This window comes from Haliotis asinina, chromosome 2 (assembly GCF_037392515.1).
Source record: "Haliotis asinina isolate JCU_RB_2024 chromosome 2, JCU_Hal_asi_v2, whole genome shotgun sequence".
Taxonomy (NCBI): Eukaryota; Metazoa; Mollusca; class Gastropoda; order Lepetellida; family Haliotidae; genus Haliotis; species Haliotis asinina.
Genome location: NC_090281.1, coordinates 89,290,347 through 89,315,277, shown reverse-complemented (window position 1 = coordinate 89,315,277; position 24,931 = coordinate 89,290,347). Strand labels below are relative to the sequence as shown.

General features: G+C 40.5%; 1 protein-coding gene across 10 annotated transcripts in view; it reads left to right on the top strand.

The window, feature by feature from the left end:
* Positions 1-24,630, top strand: part of LOC137274547 (CD109 antigen-like) — a 42,869-nt gene extending 18,239 nt beyond the window's left edge. For 2 of the 10 annotated variants that reach the window (XM_067807795.1, XM_067807794.1), the window contains exons 13-37: positions 206-304; positions 705-767; positions 901-1,086; positions 1,240-1,389; positions 1,705-1,875; positions 2,568-2,625; positions 15,039-15,216; positions 16,123-16,240; positions 16,465-16,578; positions 17,626-17,727; positions 17,898-18,026; positions 18,364-18,502; positions 18,911-19,087; positions 19,581-19,662; positions 19,849-20,005; positions 20,483-20,557; positions 20,765-20,936; positions 21,126-21,340; positions 21,560-21,709; positions 22,074-22,136; positions 22,559-22,668; positions 23,131-23,278; positions 23,638-23,740; positions 24,195-24,277; positions 24,482-24,630. In XM_067807795.1, the coding sequence (XP_067663896.1) occupies positions 206-304; positions 705-767; positions 901-1,086; positions 1,240-1,389; positions 1,705-1,875; positions 2,568-2,625; positions 15,039-15,216; positions 16,123-16,240; positions 16,465-16,578; positions 17,626-17,727; positions 17,898-18,026; positions 18,364-18,502; positions 18,911-19,087; positions 19,581-19,662; positions 19,849-20,005; positions 20,483-20,557; positions 20,765-20,936; positions 21,126-21,340; positions 21,560-21,709; positions 22,074-22,136; positions 22,559-22,668; positions 23,131-23,278; positions 23,638-23,740; positions 24,195-24,277; positions 24,482-24,499 (3,060 nt within the window). In that variant the 3' untranslated portion in view covers positions 24,500-24,630. Of the gene's footprint in view, positions 1-205; positions 305-704; positions 768-900; positions 1,087-1,239; positions 1,390-1,704; positions 1,876-2,567; positions 2,626-3,199; positions 3,333-4,091; positions 4,237-6,188; positions 6,397-7,690; positions 7,872-8,651; positions 8,872-13,054; positions 13,206-15,038; positions 15,217-16,122; positions 16,241-16,464; positions 16,579-17,625; positions 17,728-17,897; positions 18,027-18,363; positions 18,503-18,910; positions 19,088-19,580; positions 19,663-19,848; positions 20,006-20,482; positions 20,558-20,764; positions 20,937-21,125; positions 21,341-21,559; positions 21,710-22,073; positions 22,137-22,558; positions 22,669-23,130; positions 23,279-23,637; positions 23,741-24,194; positions 24,278-24,481 lie in introns of all 10 variants that reach the window. The other 8 variants (XM_067807791.1, XM_067807790.1, XM_067807799.1 and 5 more) reach the window with 6 other exon arrangements.
* The last annotated feature ends 301 nt before the right edge of the window (positions 24,631-24,931 follow it).

Genomic DNA, 24,931 nt, shown 5'->3' with positions numbered 1-24,931 from the left:
CATACCAGTACCATATCGTACAATACTGTTCCGTATGACGAGACCAAACAATACTGCTCATTTTTCTTTCGAGATACATTAAATCCAACATATTAGTACAGATCCAAATGTTCAGTTGATTTTAAAATTCAGTGATGTGACCTGACGTGAAGGTTTTCTTGCAGTAAATATATCAACACATATATGTCTGTGTTTTCTGTTGTAGGCAAAATATGGCAAGGTTCGCGCCAGCAAAAGCATTGAGAAGAGCTATTCGCCTAGTGACAACTACATCCAGCTGCTCCTGAAATCTCAACAACTTTCAGTAAGTATATCATGTAATTGTTTCCATCTTACCAGAAACCGTTTCCATCTATAGTTCAAGACAAAAGAACGGACAAGTACCTACCTCTCTCTTTGTGAGACGGTCCAGTCTGTATTAACGGTACAAATGTACAGTTCGACGTCTGTGCGTTTTCCACGGGATGGTCTTCTGTCTAAGCACTCATAGATTACTTCTACATTGCTGAAAAATATGAAAGATTCATTCTGTTAATTTCCCTCACCATTTTGTAACAGTTTCGGATACGTTTAATATTACATGTGAGTCACCCACGTATGTACCGTCACACAACACATGTACGTAGCAGACTGTGACGCATACCAGTGGGCGTCAAACCATATTTGAATAAACTGTAATGACACAATGTGTTGGTGGTTTACAGGCTGGAGGCAATGTGAATTTCGACGTGAAGGTCACCGAATCCATCAGTAAGCTGGTCTACCAGGTATGTTAAATTTAAATTGTGTCAACAGAGTGTCATGTAACAGGAAATCAAAAGTAAAAGAGATTTTGTTCAGTTCAAGCTTTCTGATCAAATTCCTTTTCTAGATGTTGACTTAACATGATATTTATTCAAGGTCATGTCTCGTGGTTCTATTGTGGCCACTGGCACAATCAGTCAAGCCAGCCTCGCATCATTCTCCATCCCGGTAACATCCAAGATGGCGCCTAATGCCCGGATCATTGTGTACTACGTCAGGGCAGATGGTGAAATTGTCACTGACAGTATCAGCTTTGATGTTGACGGCGCGTTCGAGAACAAGGTATGCGTAGCAACAGTCCTGTATCTAGTTGATCAAGGCATTAAGCGGATAACCGCAAATCTGGCAGAAAGAACTGACTGTCGAAGGTATTAATTCAACCCGACTAAGGCCACTTACGAAATCAGTGTCACTCAGTTGTATTTTCCACTTCAGGTGTCCATCTCTATGGACAAGACCTCTGCCCAGCCTGGTGACAGCGTCAATGTACAGGTCACTGCTGACCCCCAGTCCCTGGTCAACCTCCTGGCCGTAGACCAGAGTGTCCTCCTGCTCAAGTCCGGAAATGACATCACACAATCTGAGGTAGGTGAAAGATGATCGACGATGTCAAGGTTAAAGTTAACGAGGTCTTATGTGATTCGCACAATCTGAGGAAGGTCAATGTTAACTTGAAAATGAAAATCACAGGTAGGTGAAGGTCGAAAAACCAGTTACCTGTTCACACAATCTCAGACAGGTCAAGGTTAACTTGGTTTCTCTTTATATACGCCATCTCAAGTAGCAGGTAGGTCAGGTGTCACCCAGCACAAGTAATAAATGTTCAAAAATGCAAATTCTTCATCCCGACCACGAGTGAATGTAATCTTGAATCACTATTTACAATTAATTTGTTAACAGGTGATCAGCGAACTGAAGTCATACGACACCATCAAGAATGTAGGTGGGGGGTTTAGAGGCCCCATTCCTCTGGGTGCTGTGGCTCGTCGCAAGAGGATGGTGATGCCTTGGGGCGGATGGTGGGGATTTCCCACCTACTATGGCGGAAGTGACGCCAACCAGATCTTCAAGGTATGCAAACATTCAGTAACATTGTATGAACCTCTAGTTACACACGGACATGTCGAGAAAATTTTATTTTGATTGAAAGCATTCAATTTGTTTTTTGACGAATACATACTGGATTTTGAATAAAATCACCCAGTCAATCCTGCATTGAATAGGTTTTGGGAGCACGTTTTAGGCATTAACTTTAAGCCTATCCTCAATGCCAAAGAAGATTACTGCAGCTTGCAATCTTCCAGAGGTGGTTCTTCATTTGTGTTCCCTGTTTCTAGCTGAAAGAGTAAAACCGTTATATTCAGTTTGATAGAATTACTCTATACCTAAGCGTCAAGAGAGTGTAATTGGGATTTTCTCCTTTTGTACATTTTTCAGTTATTTATCCAGTAAAACCGTTATATTCAGTTTGATAGAATTACTCTATACCTAAGCGTCAAGAGAGTGTAATTGGGATTTTCTCCTTTCGTACATTTTTCAGTTATTTATCCAGTAAAACCGTTATATTCAATTTGATAGTATTACTCTATACGTAAGTGTTCAGAGAATGTAATTGGGATTTTCTCCTTTAGTACATTTTTCAGTTATTTATCCAGGTTACCATTTCAGTGAATAAAGACATCTGTCTTCGGCTGCCATTTTCTAAACAGCTGAAAGTTACATACAATATCGCCATGACTGGTGATATAAATATTTCATTCCAGAACTCCGGAGTGGCCGTAATGACAGATGCCCTGGTGTACAAATACGTCAAACCCTACCGTAAGTTGAATTCTATTCTATAGAGAGATACAAAACATACAAAATCCATTTTCATATAATCACCCAACATTTGAAATTCAATCAAATGACTTTCCTTAACACATTAATAGGCGAAATATCAGTATAAATACTTATTCAATTAACACAGTAAGAAATAGCATCTAAATTCTTTCATTTTTCGGTAAGAGTTAAATCAGAGGGGGTCCTTTTATGAAATACACGTTAACGATTTGAAGCTGTTTCAGGTTTTACACATACAATGGGCATACTGGGTATCCAGATACATTTAGAAAAGGTGTATTTTTTATCCTAGCTGTCATAAACAATTAACAGGGTTGAAAGTATTATATGCCCAATCATGCGAGCCCTCACTTAATATAAGTGGACGTTTATTTGATCGAAGCTTACACTTTGGATCATTGGCTTGTGTGGTCCTGCGTCGATTATTTACAGACCGCCGCCACATAGCTGCAATATTGCTGAGTGGTGTCAACCAACCAACCAAACAGCCCTTATTTGATATTGTTGAAGGAAACATTTGTTCCTGTTATTAATTGGTTGTGGATGACGTCAGATCCGGTGCGGTATTTCGAGAAAGAGATGGCCCTCCCGGGCGGAGCGGTTCTTCAAACAGATGCTCTCAAGGAAGTTGAGAAAGTTCGGTCAAATTTCCCCGAAACTTGGCTGTGGACCAACCAAACCAGCGGGTATTTAACACACGGAGAATGTATATATTCGAGATATCCATATCTCCGCTGGGGCTCCCCTGCTGCTCCTCTTACCCTCTGTGTTTCACCATCTTCCGCGATTCTATATAGTGCCGCAGCTGTGTTTGGCAATACCGTCATAAGTGTAAGCCACTATCATAATTTATGGCGAGCTAGGTGGGGGAGGTGATTGTGATTTTTATGGAGGAACATGTACAATGTGATGTGGACGAAGAGAACCATTGGGCAAATGGAAGGATTCTAATATTACTAGTGCGCATTGTCCACAGCTTGTCACATCCCCGTACTTACCACGCAGGTCCACAACTTAATATTTGATGATAAAGTCATAATATATATGGATAAGATATCTTTTAGCACTAAACGAAATATATACATAAAAAAGGTTTAATCCAAAATGAGGCTTAGTCGATAAATAAATAAATAAATAAATAAATAAATAAATAAATAAATATCTTCTTCACGTGATCAGTGTTTTTGTAGGATATTTATTGATTTGGATTCTTTGAATTTGAATCTTTTTTTCTTTCCATACTCTCTTTACCAGAAGCAGTTAATAGATAAACTTCCTAAGTTTAAAGGCATGCTGCTTTGAGTTGAGTTAAGTCGAGCTGATAATTTGACATTTGCAAGTGACTACAGTTCCTTTGGCTGTCATCTTGTCTGAAATATTGTTCAAGGCGGCATTGAACCCAACTCACTCACTCATGCATTCACTCACTCACTTACTCGTTATAGTTCCACCCATATACGAATCGATGTTGGGAGGTATGCCCAATATGGCGCATCATCAGGTTGGGCTGCCAACACAAAACCTGAAAGAGGTGGGAAAAATTCGAAGTGATTTCCCAGAAACCTGGCTTTGGACTAACCTAACCACAAGGTACAACATGGTAGCAATGTGCTGCATATATGCTGAGTGCTACACCGCCCCCTGTCTCTTGTCCCCTTGTTCTCTCCTTCATAGTTCAGAAAAAACAGCAATAAACAGGTTTTCTTCGGGCCGCAAACACCACACTAGCTTTACAGTGTTACAAAATTACAATATATATATGGGAACATCAAGTTAATGCTTTAGAAGTGTTAAACCGCGGACGTGGCATACATTAGTCATTGTTAAAATGTACGACAGATTACAAAACAATTACAATGGATTAAAATAAGTAGAAATGTGTTTAGCATTTGCAGCCCCATTTAGTTTCAATCCTTATCGAATCCTTTCCTATATAAATATATGTTTTGGCATTGATAATATTGATTATTTGACTCGAGTTCATAACTTAAGATTTTCAATGTCACATGATGTCCTTTCAAAACAATTATGCACACTTACAGCTTGTTCAGCGTGACCTGGGTTACTCTACGTTTGTATGACCCGAAAGGACAAATACCACAGACGGCTGGTCGTATTCACTTCATTAAATAGGGGAGCAGAAGGTGTTAAACGGCGACCTTTGTCTCGGCTGTTCTGACATGTCGACAATCACATGACAAAGGTGCACCCTTTCACAATAACAGACCCAGCTGTTACGGTCACGTAATGAATTAGTATTCACTTGGTCAGATCAGGCTGAACAAGTTCTACACATGGTGGCATATGTAAACTGTGGTTTAAGTGAATCTGTGAAAATGTGAAGCTCTTGTAACGCTTGGCATACCAACGTTTATCCTGGCGATTTACACACTCTCATCCTCAAACCCGTTCTGTATTGCCTCTGGTCACATTGACATTATCATTCATTTCAAGCATCAGCTGAAACAATAGATCAATGCAGTGAAGAAAACATACTATTGTCACGAAATAAATATGTCCCAGTGTCTGTTAGATACTATATAACGAAACTGGCTGTAACCAGATACGGTAGGACCAATCGTACTCTTTGGGGCCACGTGTGGGATAGGTATTGCTACGGGAACAGGAACAGGAACAGGAACATTTGTGATCGTATGTTCAGGCCTTTGCTATATTCTGGTTTCAGTTTTTAAAACCGATACACAGAAATATAATTATTATGCATAATAAACACCTAGAGGCGCTACTTTGAATGTTTTGAATGCGATATTTGCTATATATGAGTGTTTTATCGAGCACTGATTGCAGATGAAGAATCGACATCGAAATGTCGCTTAATGCCATAACCAACAGTTTTTCCATAAAACACAACTTTTCAACACTAGGGCAGTCACTTAATTTAAACCAAAAGGTGAACAGGCCTGTAAATTGCCTTTTGGTTCTGAAATTATTTACTGAACCAAATATTAATATGGTTGTAGTTTATAACAAAAAATGTCTATGATTGTACTTACAGTGTGCCGTAAGTCATACTAAACCTGATTTGCGAATATTTGAAAACATAGAACAAGGACGTCTTAGATCCGTCAGACAGTCTTAGACCACAAACAATCGCATAACTACTACCTGTGTGGATTATTCCTACAATGATACGTTGCATCTGTTTTAGGTATGTGTGTCAACACAGCGATTTATATACGTTGACTTATTTTACCAGTATATGTTCCAAAGTTCAAGCAAGTATGCCAACTTTTGTTTCAATTCCAAAAGCCGCGTCCGACTCTACATACCATCCTCGTGTAAAGGTGTTTAGCATGGGCGGATCTATCCCCTCTGGATCCGCCACTGTATAGCATCCCTGTTGATTTTCAGTCACATGCAAATTGTCGTTAATATGATCCGTAGTTAGTACAGAAAAAATATAATCCAACTTAGCTAGCTTCATGTTATGTACAAATCAACGACCATCAGAAGCCAACAGATGTTACGACATGCATACCGGCATTTACACTCCAGTTTATTGTGCTTATCTGATACTGCAGTGCCTGTTTACTATCCAATGATGGCCATGGCTGGAGGTATGGGCGCTGGTATGGTCAATGGGATGGGAGCTGGTATGCTCAATGGGATGGGCGGTGCTACAGGAACGGGAGCAGGTGTGATCGATACAAACCACGCACCACTGAAGGAAGTGGAGAAAATACGCAGTGACTTTCCGGAAACCTGGCTCTGGACCAATCAGTCTACTGGGTACATGGCAACTGAGTTTCTTACGTGCCACGCCAGTTCTGCTTGTCTGTCTGTTCATCTTTGCTTTGCTTTGTGAGAAATGTAATTAATAAGCTGATTCTGAGAAGGTGAAGCAGAGTCAAGTGAAAGTGTTTCCCAAAGTTGTGCGCAAACAGGCTCCGATTACTGACGCATTTGATCCCCCTCATCATTACTAACCGAAGTAGCCCTATGTCAAAAGCATCCCTAATACAGTTATGTCATTAATTTGTATTAGCAGGCCATCTATGTCTTGCAATGCATAAGTGGATTTAGGGGTAGGTAGAAAGTATCAAGGGAAAGTTGAGAACACAGGTAAAAACAAATAGTTCCAACTATCTGCAAAATACAAACTTGTCAGTTGACGAAGTCGTAAAACAGTTTATGTGTAATCGTAATGTAGGTCTTCATTTCTTCTGGTCAGGGCCCCCTTTCAGAAAACACTACGATGATAGTAAGTCACTAAGGTAACCTTAGTACAATGTTAAACAATAGGAGTTAAGGGTAACCTTAGTAAAGGTTGCTTTGTGAAAGGGGCCCCGGATTGTGAGGTAAGCGCAGTTACTGAAAACGTGTCAACAATGGAATCAATACTAAAACAAAAAACTAAAGTTGAAAAATAATGCTCAGAATGGTTTCTGACATAATCTGGCTTGCAACATTCAATATCTCAGGTGATAAAACCATAGAGAAACCATTACTCTACAGGAGTAATTCTCTTAGTGTTAGAATGAATGTTTTAAAACCATAATCACTCACTTATATATACTGATTGTTTACGTTTCTAAGTCAGCCTGCCCCCTATATTGTCCTTCTTTCATATGTGAAAAGGAAGATGTTTTCATGTGAAATGATAGATTTATGGGTATCACGACAACCCCCAGGATGAAGATATCTTTCATGATATAAGATCTATTGTTCTGTGATACGTATTCTAGACGTAGCGACTGTCTCGATGGATACACTCACTAGTGAATGACACCCTATCCATTTTGTCTGGATAGATGGAGATATCCTCAATCACTATATTATTTAAAGGCCCACCATCATACAGCTCGATTCTTACCGAGTGTGGCCATTAACAAGAAACAAACATACATTCTTCTCCTACCTGGAAGACGTTGAGGAATACAGTTTTCTTTCATGTTATTCTTTTGACTGATTATAGAATATACCGTATATAACAACTGGGTGGTCTTTGATTGCTTTAAAATAATGTACTTTGACTTTCCTTCAGCTCTAAGTAACATATTCATTCATGTTGTCATGCTTGTAGATCTGCGCCCTGTCTTTATGGCAAGAAGACAATTTTCTCCTATGGCAATGTTTGCTCGTGCACCTCCCCGTGCGATGGCCAAGAGCTCTCCGATCAGCAGATCGGCGCCAAAATTAGCAGAAGTTGAGAGAACAAGGGTTAACTTTCCAGAAACCTGGCTTTGGACAAATAGCACTGTTGGGTAATTCAGAACGTCTCACCTAAAGCCGTGGTTTGAAATTAACTCACTAATCCTTTTGTTGGATGTATGGACGGATACTAACCTAGCCGTATGTTTTCATGAGGACTCACGTTATGATTACCAACTAATGGTCAACGAACTAACATGTGTTCTCTTGGGATGGATGTTTTACAGGTTCTTGTTCTTATTTCTTATACCATAGTTGCATGTCCAAATGATGTATATATTTATCCTTGCATGTAGCGTTTAAGCCGACGTGGTGGAGAAGGATCATTTACGCCAGTGGTTCAATGAGCCATACTTGTGATTATACACATGGAGCAGGTGTTTGTATACCCCACTGGCAAGATCTGTGGTTACAGTGGGTACATGAAACGTTGCTTTCTTTGACAACATAGTTACGCATGTAGATGTTATTGCTGCAGAACATTTATCAGTTTGGCAGTGCATGTCAGGGTGCCTAAGCATGCCTAAAATAGCAAGTATTGAACATAACTGATGGTGCCACAGGTAGCTCACAACCACTATCAGAATTTACAATCCACCCTCAAAGGGTCCGGTAAGGTAAAGTAAAACTGAGGTGAGAGTGTTGTGTTTACATAAGAACCAGAACATGACTTATACGTGTGTGCGTGTGTGTGCGGGCGTGTGTGTGCATGTGTGATGTCTGTATTCAACTGATGTGATATGTGTTTGAACTTTCAGAAAGATCTTGCATAAACTTATTCTTCCGTTCAAGATAGAAAATCGTTGTCAAAATCCGAGATTTATTCGTTTTAGATCCCTGCATTTTTTGTGACTCCCTACGCCCTCCATCGGTATTGGAGTCCCTGGTTCACGGCCCAATGGCAGTAGCATCCCTGGCAGGCAAGGCCATAGGATCAGGAGTTGCTATACCTCAGACAGTTCCTATACCTCAGACAAATGGGGCGTTGAAGGAAGTAGAACACATCAGAAATGTTTTTCCTGAAACCTGGCTCTGGCAGAATCAGACTGTCAGGTACCACGATCGCATTATCAGTCATCTGGTCAGTGTGCTTGACATATTTATCTTGTCTGCCCCGCAACATTCTTTGCTTTGCTCATGTCCAATTCATTCGCCCTCTGAGATGCAGTGGGATGTTTTATGGCGCCAAAGGAAGCTCAACACATCTGATTTATATCAGTATTACTGTGAATTATTATATTATATTGCCGTATCAATGTGAACACGGGCATATAGTCTGGTTCATAATTATTGAGAATTTTTCTTCTTACTTTGAGCTATCCTAACACCTCAACTGATTCACTGATACTTAAAACTAAGTAATGGTATAAGGGAGGTAACTCATCTTGGCCTACTGAGTATAGTACAATTAGAGTTACCTCCCCTGAATTTGTAGCAGACGTCATTTTCCTCTGCACTGTCAACAATGTCTGCTGAAGATAAAAGAAGGTTGATTTTTGAGTTGTGTAATCAAGGAATTGATGATGTAAATACACTGGCAGAGAGAACAGGAACTCCTCTTTCTACTGTGTATAGGATTAGGAAGAATTTTAAAGAGGGAAAGGATTTTGGGCATCAGAAAGGAGCAGGGAGACCCAGAAAATTGGACTTCTCAGATCGCGTCCGGCTGGGAATTTTAGCGTCTAAAAAGCAAAGGGCAAGCATCTCCAACATCAGGTATGAAATGATAGAAAGGGGATCAACAGTTGTATCAAAATCTACAGTTAGAAGAAATTTGATTGATCTTGGATGGGAGAAAAAGACTGGAATTCTTTCTCCTCTCATGAAACAAGAACATAAAGACAGGCGTGTTGAGTGGTGTTTGGCACATGAAAACTTTGACTGGGAAAATGTGATTTTTACTGATGAAAGCTCAATATGGGTATATCCCAATAATGTGAAAATATTGACAAAGTCTGCGTCAGCACCGTTGTATCGACGACCTAAATACAGCCCAAAGTTTCATGTATGGGGAGGGATATCCTTATTAGGAACGACCCCGCTGTGTGTGTTTGAGGGAAATCTGACAAGTCAACGCTACACTAACATATTAGATAATTTTCTGCTTCCAAGTGCACATGTGTTTTATGGAAATGACTGGATTTTGCAGCAAGATAATGATCCTAAACACACCGCAAAACATGCCAAGCAGTGGTTTCAGGAGAAAAATGTGACTGCATTACCATTTCCTGCATATAGTCCTGACTTAAATCCCATTGAGAACATTTGGGGGATGATGAAGGAATGTGTGAATCAAAAGGGGTTGACAAAAATTGAAGACATGAAGAGAGAAGTGGTCCGATACTGGGACAGCATAACTCACGAGACACTAACCTCTCTGATAGGAAGTATGCCTACCCGTCTTAGACTGTGCCGTGAAGCTCAAGGAGACTTGATAAAATATTAAATTGTTACCTACACAACATGAAAAGGTCAGTTCACTTTCACAATACATTCAATTTTATCTGATTTGTTCTCGTTTAATAATATGAAATGCTTTAGCTATTCTCAATAATTTTGAACCATACTGTACATTATATCGTCTGTCACAGACTGTCGAGCAGTCGTGAAACATTCAAGTTTGTTGCCATGGTAAGTTTACTTCTCACGAGCCATGCTCAAACGACTGTGACCATCTGATGATAGTACATCAGTTTTAGCATACAATGATCTATCAATACCCATAATGGTTTCTTAGTTCCTGGCAAAATCTTGTAACGTTAATTTTGACTGGTGACAAATATGAATGGCTTGCCCAAAATGGACCCCAAACATATACAATTCTTAAACGTGCGATTCCGCTTCTTAACCCCATTTCTCCTCTTCCACGACATATCACAGGAATGTTGCCAAAAGCAGCATAGACCTATGTACCCTCATTCATATTCATCGCTAGATGTTATTTTCAGGTGACCCAGCCTAAAATGTGGCTTTTCGCAGTATGGTACCGCCTCTCATGTACATGTGATGATCCATTTATGGGCATCAAGACAACATGATATGGGGGAAATATCTTTTCATAGATTTTATTATGCTGTCAGAAATTCATTCCGCTAAAAGAGGCTATTTGGATGGGATGGTCAGGTTCACGATACAATAATGTTCTTAATGTAAATGACGCCAACATCAGTTTATTTTCCAGAAACGATTATTAATAGGGTGTCATTGTGTAGCCGAAATATTACTTTCTTTGCCAAATGTTTCCCACACCGTCTTGTTTCGGAATACTATGGCATTAAAGAAGCACAGTGGTCGGTATTTGTTTTTAAGTAGTATGATCTCCTTCCGCTTGAAGTAACATATTTACACATATTGTCATGCTCCAGTTAGACCCCGCTACCGGATGGCTAGAAGATTTAGAGCTAGGGCAAGATTGGCATCACCCGGTATAATGAGTAAATCGGCGCCGAAATTAGCAGAAGTTGAGAGAATACGAGTTGACTTTCCAGAAACCTGGATGTGGATTAATGAGACTATTTGGTAATTTAGAATGTCTAACAGTCTGAATCCTTTTCCTCTGGTGGTCCATGGTTTGAAATATATATATTATATATCAACACTTTTCGGGTGGGTGTACTTACCCTAGGTTAGTCGTTTTCATGACATACGTTGCCATTCGCTCCTTCCTAATGGTCGAGGAACTAACTTGTTTCTCTTGGTCAGGTTCTTTTTTATCACGTCTTTGTTAGTTGCATGAATCACATGCCCAAATGATAGTCATGGATTGTTGGATCAGTTGTTACCCTGGGGTAACGCAGTGAATATTTAATCCAGTGCACGGTACCACAGTGCCTGCGTGTGACAGGCTTACCACGCAAAGATGATGTTATTTTAAGATGAATGTTATTTGGAAAGGAAAGCTTTTGTCCAAGACACGAGTGCACTGAAGGCATGTTCCACATAAAGACTAGTATGGATTTCCGATTTTACTTTTATTGAAACTTTAACTATTTTCAATTAAAAAGAGTGATTACGAATCTATCACAAATATCCGGTTTCCTTCATACATAATGTAATTTCAGTGAGTGCTTACACGGTCTGAATATAATGTTCTCAGAAATTATTAAAATATTACTGAAACCATAGGATTCCTAATTGGATTAGTCAGGACTTAGTTAAGTGTGATGAAAACCTGCCAGTAACAGAAAAACATGATTTTGTTTATATTAATTAATTTATGGTACTTAAAGTAGATGTAATATGGTATTGTTAAAGTGGGTTATTAAACTTTGAGGGTTTGTTATTAGATTATATCCGGTAATACTAAGGGAAGAGGGTTGTATTCAGGAAAGCGTGGCCAGGTATGACCAGAGAGCTGGGGAATTAATTGCTAAAAGGAAGGTGTAGAGTAGTTTTGGTACATGAGGTCAGTATAATAGTGGGACTGGGTAACAATTTGAATAGTCAGAATCTTCAGGGAAGGAAGAAGGTTAAAAAACTTGTTGTGGTTACTTTGGTATATGACAGAAGCATGAATATAAATATATAATTACGTTTCTGTCAGTTTTAGCACAGTGATCTATAAGCGCTCTCAATGGTTTCTCACTTTCGGACAGAAACGTCTTGTAATGTAAGTGAATCTGGTAATTCGCTATGGCAATCTGAACAAGTACAATACCAGAAATACACCCAATACATATACCATTCTGAGACTTTCGATTCCATAGTTCAAACCTATTTCTGATGTTCCCCACCATGATATCACTGGATTTTTGCTCGATATCCACACATACATTACCACACAGTAAACTTGCCAATCTCTCATAAATGAACTTGAAGAGGTTTATATTATGTAATGATCCATTTGTCCGCTTCAAGATAACACCATACTGAGGACAGATGTTTTCATGGCAGAAGTTTTATTGTTCTATCATATATCAATTCAGGTAATGATGAAGATGAACTAGATTGGATAGTCAGGATCGTCGTATTGTGATTCTGTTAAAGCGATATACATCAGGATCTTTTCGAGAAATGATTATTTATAGAGCTGCGCCATGTAGCCCGATTTTTTTCTGTGTTCGCCTTCTAAATCGGAATAAACATACCTTCTTCGTTGCGTAATGATTTCCAAATAGAAACTTCCTTATGAAAAACTATATTAATATGAATGAATCCTGTGGCCTTTAATTGCTTTTAGGAAGTGAAAGCTACCTCTGCTTGAAGTCATATATTTACACATGTCGTCATGCTCCAGTTAGACCCCGTTTCGCCATGGCTATGAGAGCAGAGATGGCAATGTTTGCTGTTGCTGATGTACACAGCATATCGGCACCAAAATTAGCTGAAGTTGAGAGAATACGAGTTGACTTTCCAGAAACCTGGCTGTGGACTAACGCCACTTCTTGGTAATTTAGAATGTTTTACAGTCCTAACCCTTTCTCCCCGTGGTTCATGGTTTGAGATAGAACTGACACATTAACCCTCTTTGGTGGGCGTGCATATCCTAGGTTAATAACCTACCCGCTTGTTTTCATGACACACGTCAACAACGGCTCCTAATGGTCAAGGAACTAACTTTCGTTCTCTTGGGAAGGTTTCAGATTCTAGTTTTTATCACTTTTTTGTTTTCATGGTGGCATGTCCAGATAATAGTCATGCATTGGATAGATTAGTTGTTACCTTGGACATTGCAGTGAATGTGTATCGCCTGGCTACATAGAGAGGCTGTTGATTTAATTATCTGTATCACTTTGTTTGAACATACCTAGACAGGTATTCATTATTAATGATGGCGTTACTATCCGATTCATGATTTACATAAAAAAGGTATACCGAGGTAAGTGTGTTCTGATATCTCACATGAAAATCACACATAGCTGATTCTTGTGTGTATATGTGCGCGTGTGCGTGTGCGTGTGCGTGTGCGTGTGCGTGTGCATGCTGGCGTGCGCCTTCATCTGACGTGACGTATGTTTGAAATTTTAGAACGACCGTGCATAAAATAGTGTTACATAGTCACATCGCTGTCAAAATCTGAGATTTATCTATTTTAGATCCCTGCATATTTTGTGACACCCTGGTTAATGGTCCTTTGGAAGTGGCATCCCTGGCAGGCAAGGCCATAGGAGCAGGGGGTGCTTTACCGCAGACAGTTGCTGTACCTCAAACAAATGGGGCGTTGAAGGAAGTAGAACACACCAGAAGTGTTTTTCCTGAAACCTGGCTCTGGCAGAATCAGACTGTCAGGTACCACGATCGCATTTTCAGCCATCTGGTCATTACACTTGACATCAATATCTTGTCTTCCCAGTACCCATATCTGTAGCATTCTTTGCCTTGCTCTCGTATTTAACGGTTGTCAAAAGGCCTTGCCTCGAACATGCAGTGGACGATAATGGGCGTTGTACGAAGTTCACCGCTCGCTCGCATGATCCCTGTTCAATGGTCTTGCATTGATATATCCTGCATATGTAATACCCCAAGGCATCACCCAGGAAAATGACCAGTTCCTACAAGAAATGCTGATTCATCTAAAATTGTTTTCTTATATCAGAAGGAAACTCCGTGGAAATATTCATCTACACTCAGTGGTGACTGGATATCACTTTTGTTCTCAAAGACATGTTTCTATTACGCATACATGTTTCTCTTCTGCATCCTCAATGATTCTGTTCCAGTGAAAATGCCCGTTGTTCCAGGGGAGCATTTTCGATGATTTTTGCCATTTCTGTCCCGGAGGACTTAGAAATAATCAGGACAGAATTACGACAACATGGCAGTGCTAGAAATAGTCGAAGTAAAATATATCTATGTTTTCTACTGGGAACTAAATTATCAATCTGTGGATGTCAGTTCAAACAGTGTGTACCTTCCACCCTCTGTCACACTGCAAACCTGGCCACATCTCTCATGTTCAATTATGAATATCTAACCGGCACTCTACATGTGGACATTTGCAGAACATCTGAACAAACACATGCTCCAGTGCGTAAGAAAGGATTATTTTGTAACATTAAAAATGTCATTATATGTATTTGCCCCAGAACATGATATACTTGGAGTCTATGGTGTCTAACTAATAGACGGATGATACAAACTGTAAAATGGGAGACCCGATACATCTTGAATTTGACTTTCTCAGCAAATTATGTACAGACGGGTCCATCTATGTGAAGAGGTTCCAACTGTACATTAGGGAAAGAGGTTCCTTGACTACAGAGCAATTGTGTTTCGTTTAGATTTCCCCAGGTTCCATGGATTTCTGATGGGTGGATTGGGGCCCATTGAGCATGTTGCTTCATCAGTAACAGATACAATTCCCAAGCCGAACTCCAAGCCCAACCTGAATCTGCAGGAGGTTGAGAGAGTTAGAACCGTTTTCCCCGAGACGTGGTTGTGGACCAACACCAGTGCAGGGTACTGCAATACATGTGTATGACAGGCTTAGCTTGCAAAATGACGACCAGAATACTCTCTCTTCTGCGTCTTCCATAACCACGGAACAAGATGTCAAACAAAAAAACCCAAACAGCGTAGTTTAATACGACAGAAGAACTAGAATATTCTTTATACGCCAACGTGATGGCCTCTGACAATCTGACACATGATGTATGTGAATATTTCGCTTCCCCAACAGTAATGGGTTTTCTTTGATATTATTAAGTTATGTTACTCTATTAAACATGGGGCTACAAGATGACCTCCCAAAGTCCTACTCTGAAATGGCATAACGATGATTTTGGCGTGTGTTCCGTGACAACTCCAACTTTAAGACACGCAATGCTTTCGTAATTATGTAAAGTGCCACAAGTGATGTTTAAACTTTGCCAATCTAATGCTACTTTAACAGATGTTTTCACTATGCCTCTGTGCCTACCCTAGACCATGTGTTATGTTCATGTTTTGTGCATGTCCTGAGGCTATTTTGTACATGTACTGGTCTTACCCTGCTAGTATTCTTTTGTATGCTTAACGCAAAGCTTTTTGTGTTCTTGTTGAGATTATATACCTTTATGTCAATGTTTATCTGTTTATGTGTGTGTCTGTGTGTATATGTGTATATGTGCGCGCGCGTGTGCGTGTAATCAGTTTGCCACCTGTGCATGATTATCTTGAAGACTATTTTATAAGCGTTCTCATATCTATTGTTAATACTACTTATGGTTTTATGCAATATATGTAAATCCCATAAAGGTTTATTCTGTATTCGCTGATAATCGAGGTAAATTGTTCCGTGGTTTTGATGGTGTATGATATTTAAGCTGCATTCGTTAACCATTTTCATTAGTTCCTGTGATCATTTCTTTCTTTTGATTACCTCAGTACCGATGGTAAAGCTATCATCACGACAACAGTGCCAGACACCATCACGTCGTGGGTGGCCAGTGCTTTCGCCGTCAACACCCAGAGCGGGCTTGGAATTGCCCCTACCTCTGCTAAGGTAGGTCACTGATGTACAGCTCCTACGTGTCTTCGTCTTCAGTTACGGTTTCCGATATGTGACCTGTTGTGTCAGGCTAAACAGTTCGCTTTTTATACATGTTCAAAGCAAACCAGACCGCTAGCAGTCAATTAATTGACACACATGTAAATATTGTTCATGAATCTACTTTATCAGAGTTAATATGTATATACACTTTATTATACTTGATGTCTTGTGTTCAGATCCGCGTGTTTCGCCCCTTTTTCGTGAGCCTCAACCTGCCGTACTCTGTGACCCGAGGGGAACAGCTGGCTCTCCAGGCCATCGTCTTCAACTACCTCACCCAGGACGTCGACGTGAGTAGTAGACGTTGACCGTCTAATTGACGTCAGTCCTTAACTGCCAAACAGAATGATAGTTTGCAAAATGATAGTTTAACTTAATTGAACTTTAGCGTTGCAACTTTGCATAGTGAAACACATTTCTTTTTATATATGATATAGTGAGTGACAAGTCACTTGATTCAGTGTATGTATAGTTTACGTTAAATCAGTTACAACATATACAACATATGGTCAGTCTGTACATCAGTTCATCCTGAGATTAAGTAGTGGCTCATTGAACTGGCACTGACTTATGCTGCTGAGGTCATTTTTGTATCTCTTGTTTTCCTTTCAACAGTTTACATAAATCTCTGTTGCTTTGCATTTAAATGTCACTGACAATTTTACTCCATCTTCCCGTTGCCTTTGGAAACGCCATCCCGTGTTCGTGAAGGTCATTGTTTGATGGATTAATACTTTGGATGCAGTCATACTTCTGTCATTGTTTGATGGACTGATACCCTGAACACAGTCATACTACAGTCATTGTTTGATTTACTAATACTTTGAATACAGTCATACTTCAGTAATTGTTTGATGGACTAATGCCTTGAACGCAGTCACCATGAATGCAGTGATACTTCGGTAATTGTTTGATGGACTAATACCTTGAGCACAATCATACTTCAGTCATTGTTTGATAGGGTAATGCCTTGAACACACTCATACTTCAGTCATAGTTTGATAGGCTGATACCATAAACGCAGTAACATTTTAATGTGACTGACTGACTGACGTGTCGAACGGAAAGTAAGGGAATGTTAGGGAGTGTTATGTATCGTGTAAGGAGGCTGAGCTTCATAAAACTCCACAACAAGGTGTCGGGATCCAAAAACTTGAGCTCGAATCCCAGATTCGGTCGGATTTTGTCACTGCATTATTATTTGAACACACACACACACACACACACACAAACAAACACACACACACAAACACGCACGCTCGCACGCACACACACATGCACACACACGCACTCGCTTGCACGCACACACATTCTAAAATGATTGGTATTCCTTACAGGCTGTTGTATCCCTCCCTCAATCTAAGGACTACCTGAATGTTGTCATTGATGACAATGGCCGTGAACAAACGGAATCTAAGGACCAAACAAAGACTGTGCATGTAAGTACCAAGTCCAATCACCAAACAACAACATTTTGTCACCAGTTTATATTGGGCAATATAAATGACATTTTAACTACAGTAGGTACATATTCAGTTTCCCAATATGTCAAAATTTGAAAAATGCTTGGTATTCAGTAAATGAAAGTGTATAATCGCCTTTTCTCCAGGTGAAGGCAGGCAGCGCCTCTTCCGTATTTTTTCCCATCATCCCCGCGGGCCTGGGTCAGATCGACGTGACCGTTTCTGCCCGATCCACCCTGGCAGCTGACGCCCTAACGAGACAGCTCCTGGTCGAGGTGCGTCTTTATCTATGCTATATATGATACCAATAAAACAATGACATTGAAACACTTGTCAAGCATGAAGCAGCAGAGTAATGATAGCTACAAGAGATGAACATTTATCATTTGCATGTCCTTTTCAACAGTGTGAATGCTTTACACATCAGCAGTAAACTAATAAAGCGAACAAATATTTGTCAGCCTAGGGTTTCAAAGCTTAGGAAACGATTTTACAGATCAAGAATCGCTTTATGATAATTGAGCAATCTTCATTTGAAAATACATGTATGTCATTACATGTTTTCACTATCCTCAGGACGACGTTCCATATGTTCATATCATTTCTCTTCAGCCTGAAGGAACCCCCAAAGAATACAGCGTCCCTATCCTGATTGACTTGAAGCAGGCCACCACCTTCTCCAAGACTGTCCCCATTACTCTGCCACAGAACGTCGTCTCTGGGTCACAGACAGCTAGAATCACCGCCATTGGTCAGTAATATAGTGATTCTGATGAACATCCGACTATATCACCAAACTGTTCATGGTAAATCAAGGGTCACGGTTTTGTTACTATAGCATCGGGGTATATAACGGCCGGTTGAACAATCACTCAGTTTATTATATATTGTCACTTTGTCAGTGATTTCCAGCAGATTATTGCCGAAATGTCACTGCTTCAGTAGTTTGTCTGCATATTTATTGAAATTTCAATTACGATATCTGTTATGTATCTGTCATGTTTGACTGTAGCATACTTAATAAATAGATTCAAATATATATATATATGATGTAATAAATGCAATTTATATATCTAAATGTCTAAAGTTTTAGTACTTTAAGGCGATAAACCTGTTATTCTATTCAACACGTCTCTCTAACTATGTCATGATCCACCAGGTGACCTTATGGGTCCAACAGTAAGTGGACTAGACAGTCTTCTGCGCATGCCTACCGGATGTGGTGAACAGACGATGCTGGGATTGGCCCCTGATGTGTTCATTACCAACTACTTGACAGCAACCAATCAACTGACGGGAGACATAGAGGACAAGGCAATCAAATTCATGGAATCGGGTATGTCAACATGCTAATTTGATTGTATGGTTTGATATTCGTCCTTTGTCTGACTGCACATATGTGTGCATTTGGATTGTCAGGGCCAGCAAGCGGGTAAAGCGAACACGTTCATAATGGTGTATAAATCCTACAATATAAGGCCGATGGAGTAGCCTAGTGAGGTTGCCTCACTCTACAACAGACTTTTCTTATATATGATATTTTACAGAAAATGGTTTTGTCACTTTTATTTGATAGTTTGCATTTTACCAACCTTTGCCTATCCTTAATTTTAGCTCAAGAGCTCAGTATCCTTGAAGTTCATCAGAGAGAGTCCCCCGATTCACTCTTAGCATTTGTCAATGTTTAGAATCAAATAATATAATTTTCAACCGAATAATGGAATTAATTGTTTGCAAATGGGATGGTTAATGTCTAATATCATTAAAGACATCCTGCAAAAGCATTTCAACGTTTACTATGAACTTACGTGTCCACCAATGTCCCCCAGGATACCAGAGGGAGCTAACCTACCAGCACAAAGATGGTTCTTTCAGTGCATTTGGCGACAGCGATCCATCTGGAAGCATGTGGTACGTACCGTCACGCCTGTTAAGAATAGACACTTTACTCAATACAATGAGTATATTTATTATCTCCTTAGTCTAAGCATATATTTGACATGTTTCCTGAGATTATGCATAGAATAATGGATATTTTCTAAGTGCTTATGCGTGACATTTGACGTTAATTAGATTGTATTCTGTATTTGCTCCCAGGTTGACAGCGTTCGTTGTGAAGACGTTCCACCAGGCTAAACCTTACACCTTCATCGACGACGATGTCCTTACACGAGCCATCAACTGGATGACTGAGAAACAGAACACCGACGGTTCGTTCCCTGAACCAGGCCGGATCATCCACAAAGACATGACAGTGAGTGAAGACCCGAATTGCATACTGAACAGAAAAAGAATCGCAACTTTCAAAAAATGAAATCTCATAAAACTAAGCGTTTATCTTTATGTCTTCTGTTTACAAGCTTGACGAAGTTGAGTTTCTTTTGCCGATCAGTATGTGAATATATTTGTTTATATAAAACCCACCCTAGGGTCGCCTACCTGTAATGTTATTTTCCGTACCTAATGGGATGAAAAGATCAACTTCTTTAGTAACACACTTGATGATCTGAAACTGCTGATCTCTTGGCATCGTCCTCAGGTCAGGCTTACTGACTTGGTTGACATGTGTCACTGTATTCAAATTGTGTAGATCGATGCTCATGCTGGCGATCACCGGACTGTCTGGTCCGGACTCTATTATTTACAGACCTATAGCCTCAATGTTGCGACATCGATGTGATTATCTTAAAACAGGTTTACGTTCATCACACACTCTTGATTTCTTCTCTAGGGAGGGTCAAACAAAGGTGCTGCATTGACGGCATACGTCCTCATCGCCCTTCTCGAGAACGACGACCTCACAGGGGTAAGTAAACGCATATGAAGTATATAGCAGAATAACTGAAGCAACATCGAACATTTGTCTCAGTCACAGATGAACACAAACAGGCAGGCTTTACATTTCAATTGATCCTGTTCTTTTATTTCATGGACCTATCATTGAACAAATTGTTTTGTAATGATTCCTGATTTCAGGAATTCTTCATGGAATTCTCTTTTGTAATTTCAACAGAATGTCCAACAGAGGATAAACAAGGCCTCAACCAAGGCTGTTCAGTTCCTTGAGAATCAGACGCCGACAGATGACTACTCTCTGGCAATCATCACCTACGCCCTGCAACTTGCTGGCAGCACCAAGGCCGACTCTTCCTTCGCAACATTGAACTCTCATGCTATTGTGAAAGGTAGGTATGGCTGTTCTTTCAACTATTGTATAAGGTCGTTGTATCAAGCAATGGGTCGATCGTCAAAAAGTCTTTTACACCAGGCATATGGTGGTATCAGGGCCTTTCTTGGCAATCTGTCAGCTGAAACTGTATGGGTAATTATCTTTCTTCTTTTGAATTTGAGTGATTGGCTACCTACTTTTTCAGATGGCTTCAAGTATTGGCACCGTCCAGAGGTCAAGACAACACAGTCTACCCACAGTTACTGGAAGCCACCATCAGCCAAGAGGGCCATCGACATCGAGATGACGGCATACGGTCTGCTGATATACGGCGAGAAAAACGATTTCAGCGGTGGCCTGAACATCATGAAGTGGTTGGCGTCCCAGCGTAACCCCCACGGCGGATTTTCATCCACCCAGGTTAGTGTTGTGTCTGCACAGTCCTTCATCACCCAGGTATTGAAGTATGTTACATCCTTCACCACCCTGGATTAGAGCTAGTTTGTATCATCCGTCACGCTGGTCTAGAGTTATGTTATATCCTTCGTCACACTCGTATAGAGCTATGTTATATCCTACATCACACTAGTTTAGAGCAGTGTTATATCCTTCGTCATGCTGGTACGTGGTGTTTTCCAGGATACGGTGTTAGCCCTGCAGGCTCTGTCCGAATTCGCCAAGATGGCGTACTCCACAAACTTCGACATCCAGGTGTCTGTGAATAGTGGCAGCTCCAGTCATCAGTTCTCCGTCAACCAGAACAACGCGCTCGTGCTCCAGAGTGTCGAGGTGAGTCACCTCCAATTCTCACCTTTCAGCAGTTAAACACTGACGCGCACAAGCATACCATTCTGAACCCTCACACATCCTCAAATCTGTAAACATCTCCACGCGATTAGTCACCGATGAAACGAACAATTCTGGACTATATAGAGTATACCATGGCGGTGCTAAATTATATGAAGTCCAGTCTGGGTTATGCAACTTAACTCTTTCAGATTTGCAATTGAAGTTGAAAAATCATGTGAAGAAGGCTTTGTAAATTACAAACGCTTATGACAGACTATTTGGTTTTCTGCGGATGCGGATCACTGTATGCCGTGTTTCATGTATACATGTATTTACATTACATCATCTGTTTCGTCATCTGTAGCTATCGTCTGTCCCAAGCAGCGTCAGTGTACAGGCTAATGGGGCTGGCATCGCGCTTGTTGAGGTGAGTGTCATCATGCGCATAATGCTAACATGCAGACGCGAGAGAATAGAGTTTTACGCCGTTCTAGCCGTGTTCCAGTAATATGCTTTGGGAACACTAAAATGGCTTCACATGTTATAAAGATGTACGAACGCTAACCTAGGTTTTCTACGTTACTAGCTGACCTTATATGCATTTTCAACACCTCGTCCAGCACTGTGATTAATCATGGCACATGTGCAAGGTTGCTTATTTTGGCGTGGTCGGGTGTCCTGCACATTGTCATCCAGTATTGATATCACCATTCCGTTTCCAAATGAATCCATACTCATTTGTGTAAGAAACAACTGAGAAAAGTATAAGTGGTGAGTTACATGTATTTGTATAATCCGTTGTGTGTTCAGCTAAGCCCGACAGCATATCAAGATCTATTTGTCGTTCAGGTCGCCGTGTTCTTCAACGTTGAGGCTGAGGTGGAGGAGCCATCTTTTGACGTGAACGTCAAGCTCCTGAAGGAGGACATCAACTCCATCACAGTTCAGACATGCACCAAGTGAGTGGAAGAACTATCATACCTAACACACGTGTGCGTGTCAGTGCGTATGTGTTCCACAACCGTCACACCTAACACACGTGTGCGTGTCAGTGCGTATGTGTTCCACAACCGTCACACCTAACACACGTGTGCGTGTCAGTGCGTATGTGTTCCACAACCGTCACACCTAACACACGTGTGCGTGTCAGTGCGTATGTGTTCCACAACCGTCACACCTAACACACGTGTGCGTGTCAGTGCGTATGTGTTCCACAACCGTCACACCTAACACACGTGTGCGTGTCAGTGCGTATGTGTTCCACAACCGTCACACCTAACACACGTGTGCGTGTCAGTGCGTATGTGTTCCACAACCGTCACACCTAACACACGTGTGCGTGTGTTTGTGAGAATGAAAACGTAAAGTAGACGTTATCCTTGACAATCCCTTCATTCATGTATACCACGTTTCTTCTGTAGGTGGCTGTTAACTGGCACCAGTGGCATGGCCATCCAAGAACTTGGAGTTCCCTCCGGCTTCGAAGCAGACCTTGACACACTTACAAAACTTAAGACCTTGAAGAGAATTGAGACTCCAAACAAGAAGGTGGTTCTGTATTTTGATGAGGTGAGATGTTTTCTGTCACCATAGCTTCTCTCATGTAATACAGCGTACAGGATTACATGTTTTATGTTAGTTGAATTTATAAATATCTACAATTCATGTCAGACGTATCTCGACTGAACACCAAAGACAACATGTTGACCAATATTTACATATAAGAAATCCCCAAATGAAAGTAAAACCTGTGCTTTAAAGTATATCCAAATAAGGTTTGGTATATTTCTTGACAATTACAATCCAGATTTCAAATATTCTCAACGATATGATTATATTGTCACACCCTTGCCTTATTTGACAGAAATGGATCACTGTGACAGTATCCTACTGTTTGTGTTACTAACTCGACTCTGTTGATATCACAGATCGGGACCACACCCGTGTGTCTGTCCGTCACCCTCCAGAGAACAGGTCTTGTAGCCAAGTCCCAGCCCGTCCCAGTCAGAGTCTACGACTACTATGAGCCCAGTAAGTGTTGACATTAACATCACTGACACTGATGAGTGACCACATGTTTAGAGTTACGTACCTTGGTCGTACCAGGACCTGTTGAACACTTGTTGCAATCCCACGACTCATGCCCTTGTAAAGGCAATCGCCGTCTTTTTTATTTTTATTTTTCCTTTAGTTCTCCTGCCATGATATGAATCATAAACTATGATATAAGGCGTTTAAAGCAAATCACCTTGAACGGTACACAAAGGTCTGAACTATACTATAGTATAGTAAACTGTACAAGCAAATATCCCTGAAACGTTGCCGGCATAAAGGACCCAGAACCAGAACAGGCTGTGGGTCCTGATCACAATTTGTAGGCACCATGTTCTAATATGGAAATATTTCTCTTAGTTATTGGGGATGAAAACGTTGCCCTGTAGGACCTATTTACCAGCCAGTAGAATGTCTTCGTTTCCTTTTTCAGCCAATCAGGTGACAGCATTCTACCAGTCCCAGCTCCTCAAGAATTCCAACATCTGTAGCGTGTGTGCGGAATGTGGATGCGCGGTGAGTAGGCCGAAGACACTGACTTTGATTAACTCCCACAAGTACCATTTACAACTGAACATCACCAGGGCTGTGAAGCACAGGAAGTGAGAGTACTTTGCTGTGTTAGTGGTAATGAATGTATGTAACAATACACGAATATCTCGGACACAATCCGCCTTACATGTAACGTCGTTAACCATTATTTGCTTGATGTATTTCTAGGTCAAGGCTGGGCGATGAAAACACCGATGACCACACCAACACGATCACGATCAACAGATCACGTCACATTCAGAAACATCAATAACATGAATATGTACTGAACATTTTATCTTTCACCTTCGTAAAATATAACTTTCATGTGAAATAGACTCTTCGTTCTGATTTATTTAACACCCTTAGCAGTTGATTGCATGTGAGGTCAAAGCCAGAGAAGATATTTGTTTATATATGTCGTTTAACGCCACACTCAGCTGTATCGCGGCGGTCTGTAAATACTTGAGTCTGGACCAGACAATCTAGTGATCATTTGCACGAACTGTCTACGCTACAAGTCTGTCTTCCACCTGCGCTAGACTGTTCTGTTTGGGCGCTTGAATCAAACATGCTGCTGTTTTGTTATATCATTCTGTTTTTCGTTCTTTTTGACAATGTTTCATTTCAATCAAACAA